Here is an 18,791-nt window from a genome sequence, read left to right as displayed (position 1 = left end):
AGTGAGTTGTTAATATACATACTACTTAAATGACATGCAACAAATAAGGCTTTTTAGCTTATTTTAAGATGATAAAGGATTCGACAATTTTTTTGGTAAGGATTAACAAGAAACGTTAACCATAAGACAAGCAAAGAGAAAAACTCAATGAAAATGAAAAAGAAAAAGAAAAAGAAAAAAAAACACTGTAGTGCCTACTCCCCTTTAAAAACAAATATATATATATAATATATATATATATATATATATATAGAATATATATACAATACATATATACATTATACATACTAAAAATAATATTTTATAAAAAGCAAAACGAAATATAAAAAATGAACAGCGTTACGGCAAAACATTACAAAAACAAAAACTACAAAAAAACCAAAAAAAAAAAAAAAAAAAAAAAATTCAAAAACCAAAAAAAAAATCAACAGAATTGCAGTTTTTTTGATAGTTATATTTTTAGTGAGCAATGGAGGCATTGAATCATACATTTATATATAACTAAATATATATACATACTATATACACACACACACTCACACACACAGACAGAGACACATTTGTAAGCCGTGTGTAAAAAATAAGTTTCTAAACACAAGGCAAAACAAAATTTAATTATTAGGCAAAGCAGCAGACGAGGCGTCAGCAAGGACCTAGCATTAGGCATAAAACAAACTCACAACCAAATCAACTAGAACAACAACAACAACAACAACAACAAAAAGTAGCAACAAACAAACAACACAAACAAACCAACAAAGAAACAAACAACAAAGTAGTTTTGCATATCCACGAAAAATATTTAAATTTTGTTTTAAATAATATAATAATAATAATTATGAAAAATACCAGAAAACAACATAAAAACCAAATTACAAAATTATGGAGAAATATATTAGTTTATAGAGCGCAAATATTTTCACAGCCACAACAATACAATACAAATACAAATACATATTACAACCAAAAACAAAACAAAACAAAATATATATATATATATACATACATATATATATATATATAAATACAAAAAATGAAAACTAAAAAAAAAATACTTTATAAAATTTAAGAAAAGCAAACAAACTTTGAACAAGAAAACGAACATTTTTTAACCTTCCCAAAACCAAAAGAAGCCCAAAAAAAAAATATGAAGAGAAAATAAAACAAAAATTACGAAAGAAATTCTTTAAAGGCAAAAATAAATATAAAAATATTTTGTAATTTAGTTGAATTTCTTTTCATTGATTTTATATATGATTGGCAGACAGTCACACACACACACACACACACACATACATTAGTTTTATACACATATATATAAACATGCATAAATATGTTACAAATGTAAAGAATGTTTTCTAAAAACATTTATTAAGATTCATTTCCATTGCGCTTAAATTTAATTTAGCAAATTTTGCCACATCCAAAAAGAACTAAAATATATTAATAAAATTATCTTAAATGTAAACAACAACAAATAATGAATGCAACCAGAACAGACACAGTTGAGCATGAACATTCAATAATTCAACACATATTATTATTAAATAAATAGCTAAATAATAGTTTTTAATTAACAACGGTTGAAATTTTACGTTTCCTATGAGGCTCACCTTTATTTTTGTTTGTTTTATATTGCGCGGTGTTTCATTTAATTACTTAATATACATATTATTATTTTTGAATTCTTAAAAGATGAAAAAATAAAAAACAGCACACACACACACACACACACACACACACATACTCGTACACACACCATTAGATAGACTTTGAAAGCAGCTCAAGAAGCAAGAAAAAAATATTTTTTTTTTTCTGTGCAAACTTTTTGGCAGTTTGCTTGAGGCTTGACATGAGAATGTTTTATTTTTATTTTATTTTATTTTTTTTTTTTTTCTCCTTTTTTTTTAACATGTAGTTAAGTAGTTATCAAGAGGCTGCTTAGATTTGCCAGCTGCTTTGAGTTGAGAAACCGAAAATGGAATTTCTGAAACGCTTCTGAGCTGTTGAAAAGGTGTTTGCGAACAAAAACAAAATGAAACAAAACAAAATGCAAATAAAAATAAAAATAAAAATAAAAAACACACAAAATAGCTGCAATACGTTATAATTACGTCAATATGTTCCTAACAATATAGACATACATGCATATTTATAAATTATGATTAACTTACTGTAAAGCGACAGCAAGAGCAACAATTTAAACATACAATAATTCTTTAAACATAAGTGAGCAGACACACACACACACACACACACACACACACACACAAACACACACACACAAATAAAATAATAAACAATATATAAAAGTAGTTTAAGAGGCGCGTAACTAAATTCATTTTATCATTGCTTAACTTAAGTTGTGTTTGAATTTAATTATAACGTACACACACATACATATACATAGGTATTATTGATATTAATTTGTAAGCGTTCCATTAAAAATATAAACATATAATTGTTTATCTGACAGCGCATTAAAAATATTTAAATAATTTTTAAATTCAAAGCAGACTTTTGAAATCTATAAAAAAAAAAACTACATTTAATATTAATTGCAATTTAAGTTCCATTTCATTATTTTTAGTTTTTTTTTTTTTTTACTTAAAATAAGTAATTAATATACAACAAATATATATATATATATATATTTATATATATATGTGTATATTTAAATATATATTTATTTATATATATGTATATTTAAAGTACATCATTTTTTCGCAAATAAATTGATATAAAGAACAACATTATTTACTTAACGCATGTTTCACTCATTTTTTAACTCACACACACACACACGCACACACACACACACACACACACACACATCCCTCACATTTGCATCAAGTTTGAGTCGCGCTAGCGAATTGTGAATCCTTGAGCTTTCTCAGACAATTTCATTCATTAAATTCAAATTAATTATTAACTCTTATGTATTTGTTAGTTTTGTATAACGATTATAGCTGGACTAAAGGCCAGTTAAAGAGCTTGAGCTTGATTTAAAATATATGAGAAAAGTAATAATAAAATATAACATACAAAAAAAAAAACACGAGAGAACAACCGATACACAGATAGAAGGAAGGTTAAAAAATCGATATATACATATACATATATACCTACATATATATATATATATTTTTTTCGTAGTCGAAGCAAGTCGAATGTAAAACCTAAAACCTTAAACAAACTAAAAGCACTGAGCAACACTTATAGCCAACTCATTTTCGAGTTGTCCAATGCTGAATAATGGAAACAAGTCAAGTACTCGTAATGAATAATGAATAATGAATAATGAACAATGACTTAATAATGCGAGCAGCTTATATCAGGCACCAACAAATAGACGCAAACAAGCAACAACAAATATTTTAGATGAGAAATTCAATAACTGACATACCCATACACGCACACACACACACACACACCAATACACGTACACACAATGGTAAATTAAACATATTTTAGGCAAACCCCAAAGGCAACAAAATTTATATAAAATTATTAAATGAAAAGCTAAAAAGTTTATAAACAAAATATTTAAGCAAAGCAAGGCATATCATAGTTTATAAAAAAAATAAAGAAACCGAAATACACACAAACACACACACACACACACAAATCCGAAAAACACACACACACACAGAACAGGAAAATTCCCAAAGCAAAAATCGGTTTGGAATATCGAAATTCAATAGCACACTATTAAGCAAAAAGGCTTAACGGGAGTTACTTAGGACCCAAAACTTGGAGTGTTACGAGAATATGTTGTAGAAGACAAGCGAGAAGAAGAAGAAGCAGAAGCAGCAGATAAACAGGCTAGACAGCGCTAGGTGACAAGGTTAACCTAAGAGGACCTAGCAAAGATAAAGAAATACATACAATATATGATATGATATAGGGTCTCGCATAATGCCTGCTATATAGCCTAGACAGCGCAGTTTCTAGTTGACGAAAGCGTAGCCGTTTATAAAACAAAGAAAAAAACAACAAGAACAACAACAACTACAACAACAAACAAACAAAACATAAACAAAGATTATGAGCGAGATAAAAAAAAGAACAATACAAAACTAACAAACAAACAAACAAAACAAAAAAAAGAGTAAAGAATGAAACACAGAACAAACAAACAAAAAAAAAAAAAAAAAACAACAACAACAACAAAAATAAGATGAAAAGAAGGGAAAGTAAATTCTATATAAATAAAACTACTGAAAATAACTAGCACGAGATTTTTATTGGGCACAAAATCAAAGCAAAAAACTAGAACCCTTTTTAAAGTAATTTAAAGGTTTAATTATATGAAAAATTTAATTGATTTAATTAATTATTTAAATATTTGTAAGCGACAGTAACTGTAATTGCCGAGTACCTAGTAGTAATTACTTTACTAATTTCAATTACTTGAGTAATTGATGAATTTCTTAAGTACATCATTTTAAATACTTGAGCAATTACTTTTTAAAAATCTTCATTTAGTTAAGTATTCAAATTGACTAAGCCCATTGAATAAATAATGTATTTAATTGATTAAGTATTTGTAGTAGCCTGAGCAATTACTAAGCAGAGTATTCTAATTGATTATTGTGAATACTTTTAATTACTTGAGCAATTACATTCTAAAACCATTCTTCACTTAGTTAAGTATTTGAAATGATTAAGTTGATTAATTTATTTAATATATTGAGTAAATTATTCAAATTACCTGTGCTATTATAATTTTTTTAAATATTTACATAGTAAAGTAGTTGAAATATTAATTAAATTTCAATTCCTCCCAAAGATAATTAAACCTTTAAATTGCTTTTGCATAAGAATTCCTTGGCGGGGACTTGAGTAATTCACGAAAGTGTTCGCAAATTGTAAAAGTATTTATTTACAACAATAAATACCTTTACATTAAATTTGAGCTTCGTCGAATTTTGCAACACTGGCTTTTGGAAATACCCTAGAAAAAGGGGCTTCAAAAATATTATAAGCTTATACTGATTATTCTTATTTCTATCGATGATTCGAACAAGTCGAAACGAGTAGTTGTAAGTTTGACTGTGCATATTTGAAGTATTCACAAATTTTTCAAGTGAAGTGTCGAAATGCTGGCAACGCATGCGTAAGTACTTACCGAGAACTGGCAGGAAGAACGTTCTGAATAACAAATAAGTAAATAAAAGTAAATAAAAATCTAAGTTAGTTGTATGTACTAGTTTATTATGCTTAGTCGTACACATTTTCATTTGCTTCGTTTGGCTTATGCAGATACTCTGCTTAGCGCGTATATAGAGTATGTAAATAGCGCACCGCATGCTCCGTTTCAGGCCTCAACTTTCTTTCTGTTCCCCGCTCTTGACTCGTTGTACCTGGCCTTGAGTATGATGCACCAAAAGATGCCACAAGCACATGCCACAAAAACACACACTCACACACACACACACACACACACACACACACACTCAGTTTTGCCACTTGGCAGCAAATTGACTGGCCCCGCCCTTGAGCCACGCGACCCCCCCTCCCCCCTGCCCTTGTTGATATACATATAGGTGCCACGCCCATTCTAATAAATATGCCTCTTTGCACAGCTGCTGCGCAACTTTGGCTCACCGATGAGCGCAATGACCGCCAACCGGTGCCCCACACCGTTCGCGTTTCCGTTCTCGCCGCTCGGCCTGAGCCTATTCGACATTGATCCGTCCAGAATACTGAACCTGCTGCACCACCAGACCTGGCTGGCCGAAGAGGCATTGCGGTAAGTATGCGGCATGGCTGCAAAAAAGAAAAGGAAACATAAATTAACAAACCGTTACAAACTCTTGCAGTACGCGCGGCCTGCTGAGCGCACCCAAGGATTTTCCTCATCGCTTTACCACGCTAAGCGATCTGCTTACCAAGGACTATCAGCCAACTGGTGCCGGCTACGCGGCCAAGCAGCCACAGTCCACAACGAACCGTTCCAGCGATGCACAGTACAAACAGCAACAGCAGCAGCAGCAACAGCCACAACAACAACAACAACAACAACAGCAGCAGCAATCGCAGCAGCAGCAGCAGCCGCAGCCTCATGCCGCCTTTGGTATGCGCTATGCCACGCCCACAGGCTTTTTTGCCCAATCGAAAAGCGGAAAATCCGCAGGCGCTCCCTCGCCCCAGCAAATGGCCAGCTCGTCGAACATGGCAGCGGAATCGCAGCTGGACAGCCAAGCGGCGGACAACGATGATGTGACCATTGTGGAGCTGGGCAGCGAGCGCAGCGTGGTCACGCCCAACAGCAGTGCCCTGCTCTACAAGGAGTCGCTGGAGCAGCTATTGGCCCAACAGCAGCAGCATCAGCAACAGCAGCAGCAGCAGCAACAGCAGCAGCGAAGGCGCGCAGCCAACAACAGCACGCCAAGTGCGGGAACTGCAGCTGGAGCTGGAGCCGTGGTTGGGGCTGGAGGCGTCATTGTGGATGCGAGTGGCTTGCGGCAGTATACGCAGCTGCTGCTGTCCGGCGCCGGCACGCCAGTTAGCTGCACGGACACGTCGAGCAGCTGCAAGGAGAAGAGCTCCTCGTCGTCTACCTCATCGACGCCGCCGCCAAGCGGCGCTCTGCTCGCCCAGCATCAGCAGCTGAGCCAAATGCTGAAGAGTCCATCGGACACGTGCTCCTCGCTGTTCAGCGAGCCCATCGAGGAGGAGACACGCTGTGTCGTTTGCAATGCCCACTTCCCGAATGTCTGGCTGCTGGAGCAGCATGCGGCACTGCAGCATCCGCACATTGGGCCCGGCGAGGAGAAGCCCTTCATATGCGAGCAGTGCGGCCAGTCGTATCGCTATCGCAGCGCCTATGCCAAGCACAAGGAGCAGAACCATCGCGCCCGCCTCCCCGCCGACAAGCTCTTCACCTGCGACGTGTGCGGCATGCAGTTCCGCTATCTCAAGAGCTTTAAGAAGCATCGCCTCAATCATGCGCTCGAGCGCCTCCATGGCAAGAAAAGCATTGGCGCCGGTGTCGGCGTCGGTGTCGGCGTCGGCGTTGGCGTTAACGTGGGCGTGGCAGCGGCACGCATGATTAGCGGCACAGCGTCATCGGCAGCAACATCCGCACAGCTGGATCAGGATGTGGTGACCAGCTCGCAGGAGCCGATGCTCGCCGACGAGGGCGAGGACCTGCGCATCAACGTAAAGCGCGAGGGCGACGAGTCAGCCGCTGCCGGCCAGCAGGAGGCCGCCAGCGAGGAGCACGAACAGGACAACACAATCGATTCGGCCGGCATCACGATGCTCTACAATGACAACAACTCATCGGCTTCGGCCTCCACCAGCGCCACGGAGCCGAATATCAGCAGCTCGGACGGCATACATAGTACAAACAAGCGGGTAAGAGACACGAAATCTAAAACCCCCCGCTCCTAAAGCGCAACACTTGTACAGGGTATTATAATTTTAAATGATAATTAATTATAATTATAATTATATAATTGATTATAATTATAATTTTATTTTTAGAAGGCACCTCCCGACCTCATAAAGTATCTGTTTATAAATATATTTTTTTGCATATTCTCAATAAGTATCAAAAGGCAAAATATGTATGTATGTATGTCCATATGTATTTGCGTGTGAATGTATATTTGTATGTATGTGGTTATGGTTATGTATACATATGTACATACATATATGCATAACTGTATAAATGTATAAATTCATTTATGTACGTTAATGTATGTGTACGTATATAATATGTAGGAATGTATGCATGTACATATGTGTGCATGTATGCGTGCAGGTGTGTATGTATGTATGTGTGTATGTATGCATACATAAATGTACCAAATGTAGACAAAGCAAATTTAAAGCTGCGCTGTAAGTTTGAAAGCAACGTACTTTAAAAGTGGTGCCTTCCTCCTCGATTCTCAAAAATTCAAGTAAGCTAGGCAGGTTTCCTTGCTTTGACTAAGTTTTTTTTTTTGTGACAAAGTGTCGTGTTGATATAAAGATATGTAATTGTATATTTGGCGATGTTTGTATGTATGTAGGTGTGTATGTATGTATGTATGTATGTATGTATGTATATATGTATGTATATATGTATGTATTCATGTATGTATGTATGTAGGTATGTGTGTATGTATGTGTGTATGTATGTATGTATGTATGTATGTATGTATGTATGTATGTATGTATGTATGTCTAAATGTATGTATGTATGCATGTATGTATGTGTGTATGTATTTTATGTATGTATGTATGTATATTCGGTTGTGTGTGCGGTTTTTTACAATAAATAGAATGTTTGTGTGTGTGTGTGTGTGTATGTATGTATGAATGCATGTATGTAGCAAATGTAGACAAAGATAAATTCAAGCTGCGCTGTAAATTTGAAAGCAACGTACTTTTAAGTGGTGCCGTACTCCTCGATTCTCATAAATTCAAGTAAGCCAGCCAGGCTTCCTTGCTTTGACTATAAGTTTTTTTTTTCTTGTGAAAAAGTGTCGTGTTTAATTTTAATAGGTATGTGTTTGTATTTTCGGTTATGTTTGTATATATACATATGTGGTTATGTATGAATGTGTTTGAGTATGTATATATGCATGCACGTATGTATCTATATATGCTTGTAATTATGTTTTTTAGTGTGTATGTATATATGTTCTAATGTACGTATGTACATGTGTATGTATCCAAGTATGTAGCAAATGTAGACAAAGTCGAATTCCCGCTGCGCCAAAAATTAAAAGCTACATATTTTTAAGTGTTGCCTTACTATTCGATTCTCATGATTTCAAGTATGCTTGGCAGGTTTCCTTGCTGTGAATGTAAGTTTTTGGAAAAAAACGCAAAGATTATTTCAGCTGATGTAATGAATATTTATTGATATCATAAATATTAAGTATGTCTCCCACTTAACTTGTTGTTATCTTGCAGTCACGCCTGTTGAACAGCGCACACCACTTGGAAACGGATCCCTCCTATCATCATCAGCAACACCATCAACATCATCAACAACAACACCATCACCACCAACAGCAGCAGTCGCAGTCGCAGTCACAGCAGCTGCCTCCACATCTGGCGCACGTCTCACTGCCAATGGCCAGCGCCGCCGCCGGGTCATCCTCGGCCGCGGCAGCCGCTGCGGCTGCTGCAGCCGGTTGCAATACCAGCCCCAGCGCTGGCACAGCTAGCACTGCCAACAGCGGCGTGGGCGGGAGCGGCATCAGTTCGCTTAGTTCGCTGACATCGCTGATCAACGCGGAACGCATACCCAATGAGCAGTTCCTGGGCCTCAATCCGCAGGAGGCTTCAATACTCAATTTTTTGCGAGTCGATGCCGCCGAGCGACAGCGGGACAAGCGGTAAGTTCAACTGGTTCAAGGGTCCAGAGTATATTTGAACTGTTGCAAATGTTTCGGTTGTGTAGCAGTTGATGAACTAGTTCATACATTCGATACGCTTCTTATCGATTATGAATTGAACTAAATGAACTTCCATTGCAGACCCGCCACCTCGCGCTTCGCCTGCCCCTTTTGCGGCAAGTGCGTGCGCTCCAAGGAGAACCTCAAGCTGCACGTGCGCAAACACACCGGCGAGCGTCCGTTCGTCTGCCTGTTCTGCGGTCGCGCCTTTGGCGGCAAGTCGGACCTGACCCGCCATCTGCGCATCCACACCGGCGAGCGGCCGTATCACTGCGAGTCTTGCGGCAAGTGCTTCGCCCGGGCGGATTATCTATCCAAGCATTTGACCACCCACATACACAATGCGCCGCGCTGAGATGAGGCGCGTAGGAGGCGTCTCCTACGCAGATAAGCCAACAAACACACACCCACACACACCCACACACACGCACACGCACACATACACTACACAGACAACACACTCAAACACCCAAGAGGCATACATTACAGGAAACATATGCAAATTTATGTATAGATCTATTATTACTACCATTATTATTAGAATTACAATATGAGAAGGCAAGTGTCTAATATTTTTTTTTTTTTTTTTTTTTTTTGTTCCTTGAGAGTAGTCACAAAGTTCGAATTTTTTGAGGGAAAGTATGTGCTGAGGTACAGTCAGCGCACAGATCAGCCATAGAGCAAATGTGTGTGCAGGGTTGAATCTTTTTTTTTTTTTTTGATCGTAGCTTGTAAAAAGGAATATTAACAACTATTAGCACGGGTATTAATGTGTTTAAGATTTGAAACTAAAACATAAAGAATGTAATTAGTCGAAGTGTTTTTTTTTTTTTTACTATGCAATTTTAAGTGAAGGTTTTTTAGTGCACATGAAAACCTAAAGAATTTTGTTAGGTTTTTGAAAGGATTTCATTAGTTCTGGCAGCTGCAACGCAACTAACTACAAAACCAACAAACTGCAATATTAAATAGTCTGTTTTTTCTTTTGAAACAACAAAAATATCACCAAGTACCATAATCTGCCGTTTACACAAACTTTAAAAGCTAATTTTAAATTTTTTTTAAGTTTAACAAAAGCACATAACAAATAGCTAAATGTATTGTACAAATTAAAAAAAAAAAAAACAAAACGGTAACAAATATAGAAAAACAACTAACTAAAGGAGTTTAACTCTGAGCTGAGACAGAAAACAAGGCGAGTTGGCAGCACCAATGCGGAAGAAGCAGAGCTTGTCCCAGCAAGAGAGTAAATCGTTGTTGAACACTGCAAAACACACAACATTGTTGAACACTACAATAAATAGAATGAGCAGAAAGCTAAACAGTAACAATAACCAACAAACAATAAATAATGCAATTTCTTTGTTTTAGTTCTTAGCAATTATTATATAATTATTGCAATTATAAAATAATAGAAAAACACACACACTCACACACATTAACACACACGCACAGTGACACACTGATAGACACGAAGAGGGAAACGAAAATCAAAAGAAATCCACAGAGGCATGAGACAAAAAATGTAAACTAACTAAACTACTTACAATGTGTACTGTACATATATATGTACATATGTAACTGATTATGTTTTTACCGTATGTGCTAGCTTAAAGCAAACAGACAACAAAAACAATACAAATGAGAAACTTATTATTATTTATACAAATCAAAAAACAAAAACGAAAACTTAAAACAGCAAAGCAAACTGAATGAGGCAAAACCAATATATATATTTTGGGCGGGAGTTTTGGGGAACTTGGGGGATTGGAGGGAACGTGGAGTGGGTCCTTTAGGAAGGGGGTGGGTAGGTGAGGGGGGTGAGGGGGGTTGAGGCAAGAGCTAGAGTTACAAATAATATTTACTTATGTGCAACCACCGTCAATAGTTTAATTATTACATACAACAACAAATATACAAACAAATAGAAGAAAACACAATAACTAATTACAATAGAAATAACAATAACAATTACAATTACAATTACAAAACATAGGCATACGTTTTTTTACAAAACTACAACTACAACAACACAAACTAACTGTGATTCCAGCAACAAGAAAATAACAAGTAACAATTACTTACAATTTAAACTATAAACAAAAACAATAGCAAAGCTAATTACATTTAACTATCACAAAACAAAACAAAATACAACTTAAAATAAACAAATCAACCAACAATAGGCAAATTTAGCGGCATTTGAGCGCAGCTTTTCACCACAAGCACACACACACACACACGCTCACACACCGCAGTGCGTCTGTATTAGTGAGCTTTTGACATTTCGTTGCGGCTTATAGCAGCCAGCATCGCGTCATGCGTGTATGTGTCTCTTGTGTGTGTCTCTCAAGTCTGCGCTCAAATGCCGCAAGTAACGAAATGTGCAATTAACATAATTACAATATATATTTAAAGACTACTGTTTTTATACGCCCAGAAGCCACTTAGTTTATTATTGCTCATTTCGCAAAAGTTGCAACAAGTTACCACCAAATAAAATGCACACACACACACACACACACACTCATTAATCACATGCCACAAGAGACAGGAAGTGAAAACTAGAAACAGAAACCGAAACGGAAACAGAAACAGAAACAAAAACAAAAACAAAAACAAAACACATACAAAATATGAACTAACAAACTTTGAACCAAGAACATCGAATTAAATTGTAAATGTAGTTTCAACATCAAGAGGCAAAACATCTATGAGAAGTAATATACATAGTATATACATACATATATGAAATACCGTTTCCATATATACACACATATATATATATATATATATATATACATATATATAAATATATATTTTTAAATGAATGTCGTAAGCCTGAAGCGAATACTTAAAAACAACATATTTGCCGTACCAAAAAAAAACAAAAACAAAAAATAATAATAATAATATTTAATAATAATAAACCTTAAACAAAATGAAATAATAGTTAAAAACAATTCAAACTATCGTCAAGCAGAAAAGAGAACTAACTAACACACACACACACACACACATGTAAAGTGGTAGTAGAAAAGTTAAATGAAGAAAAACTTTCACTGTGCCAAAAAGTTTAAAGTACCTCATAATTTAAATAAATATTAATAATGAAACAAAGAAAATATAGACCACAACACACAAAAAAAACACACAGAAACTTGCCCACAGTCGTTAAATTGAATGTGCTCCTTGCTTAAAACATTAACTAAATCAACTCATCAAATCAAACTACAATTAATTCAAATGCAATTCAGAAGCAGGCTTACAGTCAGTTAAACATAATTAAGCATTGCCACGGGCAAATATCTGTACACAAGCGTTGTCAATAGAATAAAAGCTAAAAGCTCAAAGCTCAAAGCTCCTGTTAAACTAACTAACCAGCTACTTATAATTTGCCAGCCAGTTGATCCTTGTTGTTGTCAACAAGCTATAGACCAGAATGTATATTGTCAAGTGTTGAGATTCTTTAACCAGCATCTAAATCAAATTTCTCTCAAAGTCGTAAACAAAGTATTTTAGTTACTCTCTCTCTCTCTCTCTCTCTATCTCTCTCTCACACACACACATCTTTATCTCTCTCTCTCTCCCTCTCTCTCTCTGAATATGCAAATAGTGTTCAATTGTAGTAAAATTTTGTGATAGTTTAACAACTTTATTTGCACAATTTTGTACGTTTTTTTTTTGTATTATTTTGTTTTATTTTTTGGTACATTTAACTAAAGTATCAATTTTGAATTGCTGATTTAATAATAGTTTAAATAATATCTTGTGTAACAGCAGAAAAGACAAATCCTGCATATTTTTTTGTTTGGAAATTTGTTCAATATATCTAACAAAATCGACAGAAATATACATATACATATATAGATTTATATATTCAACGATCAGGGCCACTAGCAAATGTTTTAGTTTTAATTATATTATTTATAAACTGAATATGTTTTATGATATACATATATATATTTTTTTTAATATTTTCTACAAATTGTTCAGCTTATTTCGGATTTAGTTTTTATATAGTACTTATGTATTTCGAGAAGCAAATGCTACTGCAACAACAACAACAACAACAACAACAACAACAAACACTGCCTTTTATTGAAAGCACAAAAACACACAGAAAACAACTTTTGAAGCTATCTGTATAATTTTAACACATTTAGTTTTACAATTTCTTATACTTTTCTCTCTAATTTTTTGTGCATTTTCAAACATCACAAGTGCAAACAAAACTGAAAAAAAAAAAACACCAAAACCACTTTAATGTTCATTTTTTTTTTTATATTTGTTGCTCAAGCTTCATTTTCTTATTTAAATATGCGAAAAAAAAAAAAAACAATTATAAATATGTAATTATTTCAATTGACATAAATAACATGCTGTGAGCTATGTATGTGAAACTTTGATTTTTTGTAACACTTATTATATTAAATTCTTATTATTTGATAGTATTTATTAATAAAGTTTTTTGCATTACACATAAATTCCCATATATCTATATATATCTATATATATGCATTATGATTTGTTTTTATTTATCTGCACAGAATGGAATCTTTTGACGCTTTGACCCTTTTCTTTATATTCGTAATGAAACGCCTTAGCAAAATGAATATATTAAGTAAAAATATAAATTAAAAAACAAAAACATTCCATTTGGCTAAAGGCATTCAAGAGAAGAAGACAGAAAACAAAAACTAGCTAAGCAATAAAGCAATATAAATCAAAAACAAAGAAATTCATGTAGGCATAAAATGTAAGTAATTTTTCCCATTGCAAAAAAAAAACAAAACAAAAAACTTTTGGTGTGTGCTAAGCTAAAGGAATTCAATTAACACATAAATGTTAAAAGCTAAACTAATATAAATGGATGAAAATTAATATTTTATGATTAGAAGAAGACTTTTTTTTTTTTTTTCCAAAGTGCGTAGGAAACGACGGAAGAGAATATTCATTTTGTAAGACATGCATAAATTAAAACCAACAAATTGGAGGGATTCAAGACTCTTATTTCATATATATATATATACATATATATATTACAAATTTACCATATATATATTTACATAATATATGTATGTAAGTTACAAGAATTTTTTTTTTAGCATAACGCAAGACAAGGCATAGACAAAATGCAGGAAATACGTGTAACAAGAATATTACAAAATCCAACAACGAAACTTTTGGCATTAAATCGATGCATTTTTAAACAATATTTATTTATATAAACATAGAGATTAAACACACACACACACACACACACACATGCAAACATACAAAAAGTTATAAAAAAAAAAAAGATAAAGATAAAGATAAAGAGAAAGCAAAATTATTATACATAGAATATATATATACATATATATATACATATATATATATACTATATCTATATACAGATACATGAATGTATGTACATGTGGTTTTCGGTGTCTATTACATATATAAATAGATATATATACAAATACAAATACAAGATGCAATATATGCATATACAAACATACACACACACACACACATATATATATATATATATACATATATACATATACATATGTACATATATACACATAGCAATGTCATGCGTATTTTGAAGCAAATTATAAATGTTGTTTATTTGATTAACTAACGAAAAGATCCCAACCCAATGGTAATCCCACCCACACACACACACACACACACACACACATACAGCAGGCATGCCCGTTGGCAGTCGTATGTAATGCTAAAAAAAGTGCAGCTTCCGCTTCCGGTTTATCCCAAAAGGATATCATGACTTCAAAGAGTTACGCGATCAGCTAGGTTTCGTGATGATATATATATATAGTATATATATCCCAACTGCTCTTCACAAATCATATCCGGATCGAAATGGGGCTAGCTTTATAGCAACTATACGCGGGCGGGCGAAAGTGCCTGAAACAGTTGCAAAACACATTCAAATTAACAAGAAAAACAAATGAAAATAATACGAATACGTTTTCATGAAATAAAGACAATTTCGAGGTTTCACTTAAATAACAAAAACTTGAAAGAAAACATTTTACTATAATCAAAATAAATTTAAATTAAACATAAAATACGATCACGTACCATATAATCTTTATAAGCATTCTCTATTGTGGTAGCTGGAATCTTAAGTCAAACCTTTTTTGGTTTTTCTTCTTTTTTTTGGTAAACCCAACTAAAAGAATTGAATTTTCTGCGTCTCCATTAAGTTTAGTTGGTCTTAAATCAAATTCATTGTTAACAGCAACTAACTCATGTAATTTACTATAAAGGAAACCATCTAAGAATACAAATTATATGGAAAATATATATATATATATATATATATATATATATATATATCAACAGCAACAGCAACAGCAACAAAAAAACAACTAAAAGCAAAAAATAATGTAGTACATGCAATATATTTTTCGGTGTTAGGCGTCTTTTTGAGATTTTTACAGAAAAACAAACACACAAAACTCATATATAACAAGATTGAAATCTAAAACAAAATATTTCATTGTTGATGTTGTGAGCAAAAACAAAAAAACACAAAAAACCAAAAAACCAAAAAACAAAAAAAAAACAAAAAAACAAAGTAATATAATTGTATTTTGTCTCTTTCTCTCTCAAACTCTCTCGGCTAAGCTCTACACTTTAAATGTCGTGTCTCTTCAAATATTTATAGAGTTTTACATAACTATATACATATGTATGTGTAAGTGTGTGTAAGTCCGAGTAGTAAATAATACAATATCGAAAAAGAAAAAACTTAAAAAAAAAAAAACGAGAAACAGAAATGTTTCGTAATTTTTTTTTTTTATATATATACATACTCTTAAACAATTCGGTGTCTACAAATATACGAGGAAAAAAACCAAACAATTTTAGATGAAATTCAAATGTTTAAATGTATAAAAAAAAAAAGCAAAAAATATTAAAAAAAAATCACTTGAAACAAAAAAAAAAAAAAACAAACGCTATGCAAAGAAGACGTGGGAAGGACGAAGGGAGTAGCAGCAAAAAGGGCAAGGAATGATTTGAGAATACATGCGAAGAGAACTAGCAATAATTCTGAAATGACCTCAATCAGATATTTTTTAAATTTTATATATTTTAAACGTATTGTAAATAAAGGTTAAATGAAAATTATAAATGAAGCAAACTAAACGAAATAGAAAAACAAATGAAAATGAACATGAAAATGAACATGAAAATCAAACAAAGAGAAAACCAAAGAATACAACAAAATGTAACCACATAAAAAATGTCTCTCGAACGAACGAAGTAAGAATGTGATATTTTTCTAAGGTGTACTACATACATACAAACCAAAAACCAAAAAAAAAAACAAAAACAAAAAAACCAAAAATCCAAAAAAAAAACAACAACAAGAACAATTTTTACTGAAGCCTGAAGTAATAGCAAAAACAAAAAAATACCACAAAATATTGCAAAAGGAAATGAATAATATTGAAAGACATGCATAAATAGAACAAAGGCAATAGAGACTGATTTTTGACAAAATGACACACTAAAACAACTGAGTTTTTTAGTGCAGCAAGCAAATCCCAAGCATGAAATCGAAATCAAAAGAAAAAGAAAAAGAAAAAGCAAATACTAACTACTTATAATACTACATCGTTTCTATACAAATACTTTCAGTCCACCCTTCCAAACAGTCCTGTACGATATAGTATGCCTAATTGAAAGCTTTTGTTTGAGTCTTGCTACTCATTTGTACTCATCGATTTGTGTTTGCGTACTATGCGTACTTTTGGTCAGTACGCATGAGTATGTGCGAGTAGATTTCAATATAAATGAATGCTGCTCTTTGGCCAGGGCTATATTCGTATAGATTTATACCAAAACTTGAGTTATCGGTACAAAAGTTGAACATTTTCTTTATTGCAATCGATTTGTTAGCACACTGAGAGTGAGAACTATGGATTGGGCTAGGTTTGAGCGAATATAGGCACAGAATGCAAAAAAGGTAATTGGAGATATAATAGGAACAGAATGGAACCAAAATGAACGCATTGCGTAGTTTAGAATTAGATTGAATGAGTTAGAAGCAATGTAAGTTTAAGTCAGCGCCAGAGAGAGAGAGAGATAGAGAGAGAGATTGAGAGAGAAAGAGCGTGCGAGCGAGCGAGATGGGACAGAGAGCGAGAATGTGAGGCAAGCAGCTGAGTTAGAGATATGGGAATGGAACATGGCTAAGCAGCTATGTTGTGCATATTCGCACAGAGTTGTAATTATTTTTGTGATAAAATCCGAAGCGCAATTTTTTTCCAACTGTATGGTAGGTAAGTGTAAGAAGCAGGGATTGAAACGAGCCACAGCCACAAAATGTCTGTAAATAGTTAGAGGAACTGAGATTGGGTAATTGGATTGGCATTAGAATGTTAGAAGTGGAACTTGGAACTCGAAGTGAATGTGAAAGTGGAAGTGGAAGTGGAAGCGAAAAGCACATTGCCAGCATTTATGTTATGAAGGTGCTACGAACAAAGACGTAATTGAAAATGTGATACAGTTTTTTCCTTAATCTACAACTTATGTATTTATTGAACGATATGCGGTATGCTAGGTCTGGTAATTGGAGAGCGGCGAAGCGGGCAACGGGGAGCGGGAAGCGGGAAGCGGGAAGAGGGAAGCGGAGAGTGGGAAGCATGTTTTAGCTAACAAGTATTGGGGCAATCAATTAGTTTTCATTTAGGACCACCTTTAGAAGAGGGAAGAGGAGAGAGCGTCATTGGCGGGTGCGGTGGCCGCTTTTATTTTTTAAGAGAATGTTACATTTGTTTTTACATAGGTATTTTGGTTCCATTTAGCTACTTAGTTAAGGCCGTTTTGTTTTTGGGCAGCCAAACAACTGGAACATGAAATTCAAGAGAAGCAAAATATAATACATGAAAATGATAAACAAAAACAACAAAACACAAGCAGAAGCAGAACCACAGAAAGCACAGAGAGATGGCGTGCAGCAAAAGAGAAAGAGAAATTAAATGAAACAGAAACAGAAACAGAAACAGAAAATATTGTAAAAATTTTACACTTTAGGAAAATCTCTAAATTTTAAGCTTTCGGTGTTTTTAAGCAACATTAAAATTTAAAACACAGAAGAAGAAAATAAAAGAACAAAAATTTAGTAAAAACCCAAAAAACTACACAAATTTATATATATACATACATACATACATATATATATATATATATATATATTTCGATATTTAAAATTTAATTCGGAAAAAATGGAAAAACATGAAAAAAAAAAAAAAAACATATAACATAAAACCAAAACAAATTTAAGAAACTTTTGAGCAAACTCTCGGTGTTTTAAATTAAGCGCATGGAAAATTAATTACACTAAAAGATAAACACAATTAATTCATA

At 33.7% G+C, this 18,791-nt stretch overlaps 1 protein-coding gene across 3 annotated transcripts in view; it reads left to right on the top strand.

Moving 5' to 3' along the window:
- Positions 1–9,963, top strand: part of mamo (maternal gene required for meiosis) — a 172,928-nt gene extending 162,965 nt beyond the window's left edge. For all 3 annotated transcript variants that reach the window (XM_064684699.1, XM_064684701.1, XM_064684702.1), the window contains 4 exons: positions 5,589–5,755; positions 5,826–7,365; positions 8,914–9,341; positions 9,483–9,963. In XM_064684699.1, coding sequence (XP_064540769.1) covers positions 5,589–5,755; positions 5,826–7,365; positions 8,914–9,341; positions 9,483–9,756 — 2,409 coding nt within the window. In that variant the 3' untranslated portion in view covers positions 9,757–9,963. The remainder of the gene's footprint in view (positions 1–5,588; positions 5,756–5,825; positions 7,366–8,913; positions 9,342–9,482) is intronic.
- Positions 9,964–18,791: the final 8,828 nt, after the last annotated feature.

This window comes from Drosophila montana, unplaced genomic scaffold (assembly GCF_035044405.1).
Source record: "Drosophila montana isolate Dmon_TW-CO22-7 unplaced genomic scaffold, ASM3504440v1 contig_2954_1, whole genome shotgun sequence".
Classification (NCBI taxonomy): domain Eukaryota; kingdom Metazoa; phylum Arthropoda; class Insecta; order Diptera; family Drosophilidae; genus Drosophila; species Drosophila montana.
The sequence above is the reverse complement of the archived record's forward strand: the minus strand, read 5'-3'. Positions and strand labels throughout refer to the sequence as shown.